This window comes from Betta splendens, chromosome 19 (genome assembly GCF_900634795.4).
Source record: "Betta splendens chromosome 19, fBetSpl5.4, whole genome shotgun sequence".
NCBI classification, from domain to species: Eukaryota; Metazoa; Chordata; class Actinopteri; order Anabantiformes; family Osphronemidae; genus Betta; species Betta splendens.
Genome location: NC_040898.2, coordinates 6,703,439 through 6,716,020, shown reverse-complemented (window position 1 = coordinate 6,716,020; position 12,582 = coordinate 6,703,439). Strand labels below are relative to the sequence as shown.

General features: G+C 42.8%; 1 protein-coding gene across 30 annotated transcripts in view; it reads right to left on the bottom strand.

The window, feature by feature from the left end:
• The window catches only part of LOC114846564 (NACHT, LRR and PYD domains-containing protein 12-like), a 137,614-nt gene that overhangs the window by 17,595 nt on the left and 107,437 nt on the right, over window positions 1-12,582 (bottom strand). For 3 of the 30 annotated variants that reach the window (XM_055504125.1, XM_055504126.1, XM_055504129.1), the window contains 7 exons: window positions 4,351-4,455; window positions 4,084-4,209; window positions 3,148-3,226; window positions 2,765-2,990; window positions 806-2,630; window positions 451-624; window positions 35-208 (listed from right to left, as the gene is read on the bottom strand). The exons of 23 other annotated variants lie outside the window; for them this stretch is intronic. In XM_055504125.1, coding sequence (XP_055360100.1) covers window positions 35-208; window positions 451-624; window positions 806-2,630; window positions 2,765-2,990; window positions 3,148-3,226; window positions 4,084-4,209; window positions 4,351-4,455 — 2,709 coding nt within the window. Of the gene's footprint in view, window positions 1-34; window positions 209-450; window positions 625-805; window positions 2,631-2,764; window positions 2,991-3,147; window positions 3,227-4,083; window positions 4,210-4,350; window positions 4,462-5,477; window positions 5,585-7,435; window positions 11,362-12,582 lie in introns of those variants that run through there. 4 more of the 30 variants (XM_055504128.1, XM_055504127.1, XM_055504099.1 and 1 more) reach the window with 4 other exon arrangements.

Below are 12,582 nucleotides of genomic sequence, written 5' to 3'. Positions count from 1 at the left end.
TGTCAAATGAAAGAACACACTGAAAAATCTTAACCTGAGAGTCTCCAGTCGACAGTGAGGACTCTTCAGTCCAGCGCACAGAACATTCACTCCTGAATTCTGCAGGTTGTTGTTACTCAGGTCCAGTTCTCTCAGACTAGAGGACTGAGAGCTGAGAACTGAGGACAGAGCTTCACAGCTTCTCTCTGACAGGTCACACACACTCAGGCTGAGACAGAGGTGGGCAAAATTATAAACAATGCAATGTTATTTGTCACATCTTAACTTTAACTTAAAATACACACATTATATAAACATATATACACACATACATAAAATATACACATTATTTAAAAAAACTGCTAGAACAAGCAACTGATGGAAAATATAAGTTAGTTTAAACTGTTTAATCTCTTATTTTAAGGGTTTGACATCTGAAAACACTCACATTTAAAACAATAAGAATAAAACCTGAGAGTCTCCAGTCGACAGTGAGGACTCTTCAGTCCAGCAGACAGTAGCTTCACTCCTGAATCCTGCAGGTTGTTGTTACTCAGGTCCAGTTCTCTCAGACTAGAGGACTGAGAGCTGAGAACTGAGGACAGAGCTTCACAGCTTCTCTCTGACAGATTACAGCTACTCAGTCTGATGAGACAGTAATGGACATAAATTGTAATCAAAATTAAACATGAACAACACTAAAAAAAGCTACGCAAATTCAGTCGAGCAGAGAAAGGTAACCACATTTATACTCACGTCTCATTCAAAACAGTCCTGATTAAATAAATAGTACAGTCAACATTTAGAAACTTTACAAAATACTTACAGAGCTGTGTTGGAAGCTTTGACCACAGGCAGCAACCTCAGAAGAGCCTCCTCTGAAGCAGAGAATTTATTCAGGTCAAATACTTCAAGATCATTTGCTGAAGACAATAAGATGAAAGCCAGAGCTGACCACTGGGCAGGAGACAGTTTATCTGTGGAGAGACTTCCTGAATTCAGATAGTGTTGGATCTCCTCTACTAGAGAACAATCATTCAGTTCATTCAGACAGTGGAAGAGGTTGATGCTTTTCTCTGCAGAAGGAAACTCTGTGATTTTCTTCTTGATGTACTGAACTGTTTCCTGATTGGTTTGAAAATTACTTCTCATCCGTGTCATCAAACCTTGTAAGAATGTCTGATTGTTCTCAAGAGAAAATCCCAGGAGGAAGCGGAGAACCAGGTCCAGGTGTCCATTTGGACTCTCTAAAGCCTTGTCCACAGCAACGTGGTAGAACTGTGCATGTTCATGTTTCATCATAAAAGGTTTCATCATCATATGTTTAATCACAGATAACTGTGGTGATGATTGTTGTTCTGACAGAAGACTGGCTCCAGAGTTGATGAAGGTCAGATGGACATGAAGAGCAGCCAGAAACTCCTGAACACTCAGATGGACAAAGCAGAACACCTTGTCCTGATACAGACCTTTTTCCTCTTTAAAGACCTGTGTGAACACCCCTGAATAAACTGAGGCTGCTCTGACATCGATGCCACACTCTGTCAGGTCTGACTCATAGAAGATCAGGTTTCCTTTCTGCAGCTGCTCAAAAGCCACTTTTCCCAGAGACTTAATCATCTCCCTGCTCTCTGGACTCCAGTGTGAATCTGTCTCAGCTCCTCCATCATACTTCATGTTCTTCACTTTGGTCTGAACCACCAGGAAGTGGATGTACATCTCCGTCAGGGTCTTGGGCAGCTCTCTTTCCTCTCTAGTTTTCAGCAGCTCCTCCAGAACCGTTGCAGTGATCCAGCAGAAGACTGGGATGTGGCACATGATGTGGAGGCTTCGTGCCGTCTTGATGTGGGACATGATTCTGTTGCTCTGCTCCTCATCTGTGAACCTCTTCCTGAAGTACTCGTCCTTCTGTGGGTCAGTGAACCCTCTGACCTCTGTCACCATGGCAACACACCCAGGAGGGATCTGATTGGCTGCTGCAGGTCGTGTGGTGATCCAGAGGCGAGCAGAGGGAAGCAGGTTCCCCCTGATCAGGTTTGTCAGCAGCACATCCACTGAGGTGGACTCTGTGACATCAGTCAGGGTTTTAGTCTTGTTGAAGTCCAGAGGAAGTCGACACTCATCCAGACCGTCCAAGATGAAAACAACCTTAAAGTGTTTAAAAATGAAGATTCCTGCTGCTTTGGTTTCACTGAAGAAGTGATGAATAAGTTTCACCAAGCTGAACTTTTGCTCTTTCAGCACATTCAGCTCTCTGAAGGTGAATGGAAATGTGAAGTGTATGTCCTGGTTGGCTTTGTCTTCAGCCCAGTCCAGAGTGAACTTCTGTGTTAGGACTGTTTTCCCAATGCCAGCCACTCCCTTTGTCATCACTGTTCTGATGGCTCCATCTCTTCCAGCTGAGCCTTTAAAGACGTCTTCTGGTCTGATGCTTGTTTCTGCTCTGTCTGGTTTCCTGGAGGCTGTTTCAATCTGTCTGACCTCATGTTCATCGTTGACCTCTCCAGTCCCTCCCTCTGTGATGTAGAGCTCTGTGTAGATCTGGTTCAGAAGGGTTGGCTTTCCTGCTTTAGCGATGCCTTCAAACACACACTGGAACTTCTGCTTCAGGCAAGATTTAAGTTGATCCTGGCAAAGTGCAGCAGAAGATCCTGAATGAACAAGAAAATGGTTATGATTCATGAAGATAGAAGAATGGGAATTTGGTCCACATATGAAAGAACTTAACTCAACACATCAGTAAATATGTGATTGCTTCTCTGATTATGTAGATAAATCCTCTTACTGCTCTGCAGACAGTCAACCAGCTCCTCCTGCTTCATCCTCCTCAGGAAGTTCACTGTGATCTTCAGAAACGCGTCTCTGCTGCTCCTCCTCTGCTCTTCATCCTCACCATCCAACTCCTCATCCTCCCTCTGACTCTCTAAGCATTCTGGGTAATCTGGACTCAGACCCTTCTGGATCTTCTTCAACTCCTTCTTCACAAACGTGACAATGTTTTCCTCCAGCAGCTGGAACAGAAACTAAATGAATGACCTGATCCAACTAAAACCATGGAGCCAAACATCAGATCCATGTTGGACACACTGACAATCCACTGGTCTAAAAGTGCAGCATGTAGATGATTGAACACAACAGATGAACAGTAGTAGTTGTACATGTACAGACCATAAATATGGAGTCCAGGTGTGTTTGGTGCTGCTGGACAGACTGAGCACTGGGAACCTCTGAGCTCTGCTGGTCCACTCTGTGGAGGAACCATGAAGAACGAGTCACATGACAAGACATAAGACAAATTGTGTTCTCTGATCGATCCCCTTTTGTGGGCTGTCACTTATGGGTGTGCTCAGGACACACACAAGGATGGGTTTAACTGGAAACAAACGCACAACCTACAGCTTTCCAGACAGACACCCTACCCATTGAGCTACCAGGCCATAAATCCACACAGAGACACACACAAGGTAAAGGTCCATGAAGTGATGTTTGATGTGACACTGGTTCAGACTCAGCAGCTCTGAACAACATATATCTCTGCACAAAACTGAAGTGATGGAATAAGCAGTCTACTAAGATCAGACTGCCGAACTGTGTATGTATGAAGAGGAGCTGCTGCTCACGCTAGGAACATTTTACTACTTCCTACATTCATTCATTGTTGAACATCAGCTCTGTTGCCAACAATGGGGACAAACAGTCGTCTACACTTTCTGATAACAACATCAAATCTCAAGTCTCCAGTAGTAACTTTAATTTATTGCTGGAAGTGAAGGTGCTTTAAGACATTTGGCCAAACAATTAATGTAGAAACATCAGTAAACAGATTTGATAAGAGTTGAACATTTATGTTGACATCTGCCTGCAAGTCAGCACTTCATTAAAAGAGGAGCAGCTCCTGAGACGCTCTATAAGATCAGAGCTTTAGCTACTGGCTGAATAGAGATTTGAGTGTTTGCTGGAAGAACAGTAAAAAAAAAAGCTTCTCCTTCACATCAACATTTCTAACTCACATCAGGAAGATCGAGAAATGGAAGGAACACAAGTATTTATCATAATATAAACTTTGCATTGTATTATTCAACTTGTTTCAAATGAACAACTCACTTTGACTCTAATGCATGTTGGTCTTTAAAATTTATAATAATTTCCCTTGACTCATCACTCCGGAAGGACATGCAGCTGGGTTCAGGTTCAGGACCAAGTGCAGCAAATTCTTGTCTCTGATGGAACCTGAAAGAAAAACAACTTTGGTGACTCTCACATATTCAGTCCTTCATAAATGACAAATAATACTAAATATGTGATGATGACATATTAATTATTATCTGTGACTTGGAGACAGAATCAGTCAGATGGCCTCAGTCATCTCACCTCTGAGCTTTTTTCTGGCTCTCATGGTCCTCACACAGACTGGTTTTAGAGGGCAGGGCTCCCTCCTCTCTGTCCTCACACTGACTCATGAATTCACACTTTCCACTTTCAGGTGGAGAAGAAAAACAAATCATTCATCTGCACATCTGAAAGTCTTCTTCCATCATTAGTCCTGTAACAATATCAGCTCCTCCTCCAATGATTGACTCTTTTCCACTCTACAATGTCAGAGATGTCAACACTTGCCAGAGCAGACTACAGGTTTCTTTGTTTGAGCATTTATTGATCTGACTTATGTCTTACTTTTCACTTTCACAAACTTTATGTCCCTTTATATATTCATTTAGAAAAAGATGTAGCAAATTACAATAACAATTATCTCCCAGTCACCAAAGATGACAGTTCACAGTGCAAAGACAATCAGTCAGGTTGACTGGACATAGTAAAATGCCTGTAGGTGCCAGAATGAGTGGTCTGTTTCCCTGTTATGGGCTGGTGACGGATCCAGGGTGGTCAAACCTCTGGTCAGACTGACAGCTGGGACAGGCCCCAGCAGCTTGCTACCCATACGAGAAGTACTGAGCAGTCGCTTCAGAGACCGCGGTCATCATTTTATTTAACAACACTTGGTGCATTTATGGTTTGTATGCCTTGCCAGTGTGAGTAACAGCAGTTAGGCACTTATGATTCTCAGCCTGCAGGGTAGACATCGCTGTGGCTAACTGTTGTCAGTGTTTATTTTGAAATCCATTGTTTTTCCATCACCTTCTTTTTCGGTCTCTCACACTACTGAAATTGAGAGGATGTCTCTCTACAAAAATTTGCAGTATATGAAGCAGGGCTCCAACATTACACCAAACACACATATGTGAAGTGTATGTTGGATGCAGTGCACATGACAAACAAATCCCTTGGAACCAAGGTTGGGTCAGATATCACACACTTACCACTTATGGACTTACAAACATAGTTGTACAAAAAACTATAATTAGGATAAAATAAATCTACAACAAAACAACAGACTAAAAAAACATATAGAGATAAATACACAGATAGAGGCCAATAGACATTATGTCAAAGAGAGCTGTTTCCTGGTTTGCCATCAGTGCAATAGAGTGCATACTCACCCACACAGACTTTGTACTTTTGGTCACAGGAAGAAGAGGTCAGAACTACAAAAGGAACCTGTCTTTCTCCCTCTAACGGTGTAAATGTGTTCTACTGATGCTCTCTCCTGTTAACGAATGATAAAAACATACTGCAATGAGTGGCTGTGGCTGCATTGGTGGTCAGTGATCTGCTATGACTGGCTGGCTGCTGAACAGGGTTTGAACAGAGGTGGCTGAGGTGATGCATGGACATAAATTTGATGATCGCCACAACTCAAACTGATCCTTTTTAACATGGACTGACAAACAGTAAGGATGGTAAATGTGAGACAAGGATTGATGGGGCAGACAACAAAACAGTGAATTCTACAATATGCAATGCAAAAAAACAATAAATACAAATTATTCTGACTTATTGTCGTGACCATATACTTCCATCTGTCTCGCTGTTCACCACCTGCCTGGTTATTTCTCTAATCAAATAACTGAAAATAAACGAAAAATTCCTGTTAACCTGATAAACTAGTTAGAGAGCTAGAGACGTCATGTGTTGCGTCTTTGAATTGATTTTTAACGCTTTAATGTCCGACACCACATGAAAACTGCAGCAGTGGCAAAAGTAGTTTCACTCCCAGCAACAGGTTGAATCCGTCCCTGAAACGTAGCGTCTAACACCCAGACAGGCGTGTGGTGGTGTGGTGGAAATTTTCCATAAAGAAGTAGATGAGAGAGAGTTGTCCTTTTGTGCGATTTATTGAAATAATAAAGAAAATAAAAATAATGGGGAAAGCAAATAAAAAGCATGGATGTTGATCGTGCACATCAACAAACCAAAAAAACCAGCTGGGGAGATCAGTGCACACACCACAAAGGTGTGATGCAAAGAGCCCACGATCCTCAAGTTGTTTCTGCCTTTTAGCTTCTCTGTCCGACTAGGGTGGAATGTCTTTCTAACCCAATCAAATTACATGCACCATCTCCTCCCTGTCGCAGTGTGTGTGAAGATTTTTACTTTCTCACACCTGCATCGCTGACGTCCAACTATCTGTGAGAAAGGAGCACCAAGTCTCAACAGACAGAGACACAACTCCCCGACCTTGGGTTTGGGAGCTAGAGTTGAGAGTCTATCAGGCAGAGACAACCATTGAACAATCTAGGTGAAATGTCAAATGCATACAGTAAGACAAAACATAAGTATATTAATTGCAGAACATAAGTCATAACTCGTATAATAACTGCATAGAAATAAGGAAGAGACATAGAAATAAGGAAGAGACAATTTTTGCCATAACACTCCCCCCTTTTGATTACACATTAATCAACCACTAAGAAGAAAAATTGTCAACATCACATTCTGTAATAATAAAAGATCCTTGCAAATGAAAACAATAGGGTATTAACTCATCAAGATTCAAATACACCTTCACATAAATGGAAGTAACTAAGGGACCAAAGGTTGGGAGCTGTTTTTGGGTAGTTATACAAGAATAAACCTCTGTATTGGCATGTGAAGAAAATAAGCTCATAATCAATATTTGTATCAGATTATATTTTGTGATTAGATAGCCTAAGATCATCGTCAAAGTCAGTAAGTAAATTAGAGTTGGGGTTTTTGAACATAGTGCATTGTGTCATCTCATACGAGTGTGTTGCTGAGGTCGCACGCATGATGAGACCTCTAACCAGTGGGGATAACGCAAAACCCAAACAAGAGAATCACAGCCCATCTCAATTATAAAGGAAACAGCTGTGGACATGAGAACAGATTTCCATTTTCCAGACATTTCGTCTAGCCAATTCCAAGAGGAAGAATCTATACCAGAGTTAGCTGAGATTCTGAAGGCCGTGTATGCGCCTTCGCCACAATACCATTAGAAATCAGTGTTATTCAGGATTAAGTACAACATGCCTCTCCAAACATAACACAAACGCCTCTTTTCTCTGCTAACAAACGTGTCTCGGCCATTCAATTGTAATGTAATAAAGACAATTAATGTATGATAGCCATACGTTTCCGGTGGGTTCTGTTCATATATTCTTAAGATAGATTTCATGCTTTCGGATCTTTAATTGTACATTTGGGCCTAGAGCGAATACGAGATTCAGGGATTTAACCAGAATGATGATGCGTTTTTCCGCTTGTGTTGTCTTTCATCTGTAGATGAAGGATAAAACTAATTGTAGCAGTGAATAAAGTGATTGTGAGCAAATTAAACACCAAGTCAACTTTAGGATATTTAAACTCAGTGTTGTGAATTATGTGAAATTTTCTCATTCAAAAGTAGTGTGTAAAGTTACATAGAAACATCATATGATAAAGACAACAATCCATGTAACATAAAATGAAGTTTAACAAAACAAGGTTACAATTGATGTCTTGTAACAATCTGCTTCTTCCTGTTGAACAGTAGCGTTAGATTGTTTCCAACCTGTGTGTTGAAGTATTGTCAGTTCGTTGGAGTTCTTCAGGTTGTGATCAGCTGATCACAGAGACACTTGGGGTTCGTTATCACCGCCAGGTTTCCTCCCAATGTCGTCTGAGTCACTGTCACTCCCATGATGTGAAGAGTCTACACGTCGTCCAGCGTCGGCAACTCAAGGCTGCTCGTGTGTGTGTTTTCTCAGGAGCGTGTGTGTAGATGTATGGTCTGATAGTGTGATTCACCGGTGCAGCTTCAGGCGGCGCTTGGCTCACACCTTTAGCTGAATGGTCAACGCAGCCTCGCCTCAGTGCGTGTGTGAGCACAGCGAGGGTCGTTCTTCTCAATTCTTTTCGTCAGTGGTGGTTTTCTTGTGTGGTGTAGATGTAGATGGAGGGTCGTCTGTTGGATCTGGGACCTTCCTGGATGGAGTGGATCCAAGTCGCTCTCTCTGCGATCTTTACAGCCGTGTGGGTCGTCAGAAGGACCTGGAAGTGGCCTCGCCACCGTTTGGAGTCCCAGTGCCTTCTCCTGAACTCCTTAACGATCACCCAGTGCCCTGGTTGGATGGTGTAATGGTCCTGTCGCCTGCTTTCACCTGTTGGGAAATCTGAATTATGGGGAAAAGGTGTTTGGGCGGCACGGCGTGTCATCAGGCCCAAACCAGACTCCATGGCTACAGGTGGAACCATTCGTCAGCCAGAGTCTGCGTTCCTGCGAGGTAGAAAATGTTTAAAGCACAGGGAGAGAGGAAGAAAGGAAGGAAAGGATAGAGAGAGTTGGAGAGAGGGAACAAGGATGAGGAGAGGAAACGAGGATCAGGAGAGGGAGGGGTTGCCGTCCTTCGCAGCAGCGTCTGCAGCTGCATGTCGGCAGAAACAAAGTCGTCACTGATGATGTAAAAACAGCATTAGCTGTAGGTGGCAGGACAGCGTCCAGCAAAGCAGAACCTAATCATGATGTGAGATAGGTTTGCAATTAGACTTCAAAAAAGCTTCCTATGCTTCCACAGAGCGTCTGTGGAGTCCGTGTAGATGGTAACAGACTCTCCTTCTGCTCGTTTACTAGCTTCAGTCAATGTGATCAACTCTGCAGCCTGAGCAGAGTAGTGTCTTAGCAAAGAGCCAGACTTCAAGACGGCCTCTTGATAGTAACGTTCAGCATGTTGAGCAAAGTGGTGTTGCATCTAAGCCATCGGGCTGTAGAAAGATGTGATGTTTTCCAAAAGAATCAAAGACACAGTATGAGGACAAAGAACAGAAGTCGTACAACCTGATTTCTCATCCACTGTTTGAGTGAAAGGTCGCATAGGGTCAGATCAGGGAGACCCAAAGTAGGAGCCTGAAGAGCAAGCATGAGGTCAGTGAACGTTGTTCAGCCTCAGACGTCCACGTGAGACAAGAAGTGGACGATGAAGACGTCTGCATCAGAACCCTGAGTGGGGCCTCAAAGACATTAAAGTTAAGAATGAAGTTCCTACAATAAGAACGAAAACCTAGAAAAGATAAGCTGTTTATACGTGCACAGTTTAGGCAGGTCTCAAATTGCTTTAACTCTGTTGGGTGAGATGGATTTGCCATCAGCTGTAATTACAATGACCCAGAAAATAACCTTTGTCTGAACAAACTGTAATTTAGACAGGCTCTCTTTGTGGCCTGTAGCATCCAATGTTTCAGTAGCTTAGTGGTGTCTGCAGTAACGCCATCTATAGCTTCTTCCAGAGGGTGATGTTGTTTACATGGTCTGTGGTCAGATTTAGGTGCGATGACCACTGGTTCACATCCTCTGATCAAACCTACATCATGTCTGTGTGTGAGCCACAGGGAAGCAGGGCTTCCTGTAAGGCTGAGTGTTGGGTCAGAGCGTCCTCTGAAATAAAAATAAAAACAAAAGCATGTAGTGTGTCATTAGAATGTGGAGGTACCAAGTTCACTGTTTGCTGCACATAACAGGCAGAATAAAAATAAGTTTTCTAAAACTATGCAAAGTAGGTGAATACGTCACATGGGGTCAGAAGTCGTTCACCAGTCTCCACCCCGTTGACATCTGTTCACGAAAGGACCCACGTCCTGCGTCTGTCTCCATCATGTTTTCACAGAGGGACGTGTGGAACTGTAGAATAAACATCAAAAATCTTTTTGTTCGTTAGTAAAAGAAATCGCAAGCGCAGACCTGTGTTCATCCCAAAAGAGGGAAGTTGAGGCCAGTTTGTCAGTGTGTGTGTGTGAAATCATAAACAAGCTGTGATGCAGCCCGCATGAGGGCCTCAGTTACAGCCCCCCCTCAGCAGCCAATGATAAGAGCACAGCTGAGCTGAAGTTAACACCAACAAAAGAAGGATTATTTAGAATGTCTGTAGATGTGACCTGCACTCCGTCTGGAGTGGAAATCAATCAAATACCTAAACTACAGATGAGATCTCTTCCTAAAAATTTAACTGGGCACAAGTTTGAAAGCAAAAATGAATGTTAAGGTGTCTTGCTGTCAGATGTTGCACAAGACAGTGAAAGAATTAGTTTTTCTTTAATAGTCTGGTACGTACAGTAATTATTATTACTTCTCTCTAATAGTCGTCTTCCCTTTAATAGTCATTAATAGTCTGTTTCAGTCGGTTTCAGTCTTCCTATGGTCCGGTTTTGTTTTTTCTACAGTCTGTTTTGTTTTCCTATAGTCTGATTTTGTTTTTCTATAGTCTGGCCAGACAAACCTATATTGTGCACAAGTATTTTTAGAAACATGAAGGATTTTATTACTGAATTTGTTGCAAGTTAAAATAGTTTAAACCCATCAGACTGTAAAGTCATGCAGCAGTTGTCGTTTAGCTGTTTGTCATATTTTTAAAATCACTCTGTGGGATTTTTTTAAGCAAAAAGCGATTCTTCATTGCGAGCAGATAAGCATGAACATGAATTTGAGCGTGTATCAGCTGTAAGCGTGTTTCTTCATTGCGTGTATGAATGTGTGTGTGTATGTTTGCGGTACCGTCTTGTACATCACGTGAAAAGGAACCGTCACCTTCCTCCTTCCCCAACCATCAGTCTGATGTGAGCGCCAGTGGGTGAAGCCTTTCAATGGGACAGTTGTTCCTCGATGACAGACCTTTCCTGGATCCTCGCATGCAGCTCTATTGGGCCGATCACGTCTGAAGCCTCTCCTGTTGTTTCAACCAGTGTCTGTGTCAGAGCACGTCTTCTCTGCTGTTGCTCTGTCCTTGTTTTCCTTTGCTGATTGTCATAAGCAGGTGTCTGTGTCAGACACACACGCTTGTAGTAGCTGGTTCATCTGATGAGCCCAGAACGTGATGGCTGCAGACGTTGTGGGAGTCTGTGAGGCGTCCATGCTGTGGTCTGTGTCCTCCAGCTGCTGTGGTGTCAGAGCTTCCACCCTGTTCTGGTTGTTGGTCGGCGCTTCTTCTCCTTCGGTTCTTCTGCTGATGGTGGGGAAGGAGTCCAGATCCGGATTTACCCTCATCGCGCTCGGTTCTGCATTAGAATAGAGAGCAGAAACAATGGGAGCATTTGCTCTTGGCATGATATGTGTGTGGTGTGCGTGTGGTGTGGCAGAGTGCAAACAATTCTTCCCCAGAGTTGTTATCTCCTTTTTTTTTTTTTATTCTCTGTTACTCTCATCACTCTTTTGTTTCTTTTAGGGCTTTAGTTTTGATGTTTTGCTCTTTCAAATATTTTAAAGGTGCATATGTCTTTTACACTACGTAATTCTCCTTTTGAACCTATAACCAGTTTCCCACTCATGGAAACATGAAACACACTAATAACCATACTTACCTTTTACTTTTAATTACTTTTACTTTTGTAATGCTGCAGTCTGGTGGTGGAGACTTAGATCGCCCCGAACCCATCTTTCAGAGTCCCGGCGGTTTTCTGCCTTAGACTTTTTTGTGTTCCGGCCGGAACCTTTTTTCGAAATTTCTCTTCCACGGACGTCTCCGTAGAAAGGGAACCGCTCAGATCAGCGACAGGGTTCTCGGAAGTGGTCCCTCACCGTCAGGCCCCTCTAAGACCCGGGTCCCTCGTATCTCAAAACCACTTCCCCCTGCAAACGCGCTCCGTATTTCAGAAGCCGTCTTTTATTTCCTTGTCCACTCCCTTTGGACTGCGCTCAGATCTGCACACTGGTCTGTATCCTCAGTACAGACAAAACAAGCTCGGTCCCACGAGCCAACCCTTAGCAACCACCGTCTCGGCCACCAGGGCAGACTTTGACCTAATTCATTTTACCCGAATATTAAATTTTTTAATAAAAAAAAAAATTGTTTGGTCCTAATTATTATATTTTAGATGTTTTCAGCCACATATTCGTTTTAGAAATATTATTATCTCTTTTCCTAGTTATATTTTCTTTTTGTTTTTTCCCAAATTAAAAGGAATCTCTCTCACCGAGCCGAGCCAAATTAGGATTTGAGTTTGAATCTGAGTTCGTGGATCTCGTCAGAGGCGATCCAGACGGGTGAGCAGTCCTCCCAGCTCTGAATGTCTGTAGAGGTTTGGAGGCTGAGCGACCCTAGTCCTCAGGACTATCGTCCCTGATCACACCGTCCAGACGACCTGCCGCGGGATCCTGCCGACAACGCCAATTTCTGTGGTGGAAATTTTCCATAAAGAAGTAGATGAGAGAGAGTTGTCCTTTTGTGCGATTTATTGAAATAATAAAGAAAATAAAAATAATGGGGAAAGCAAATAAAA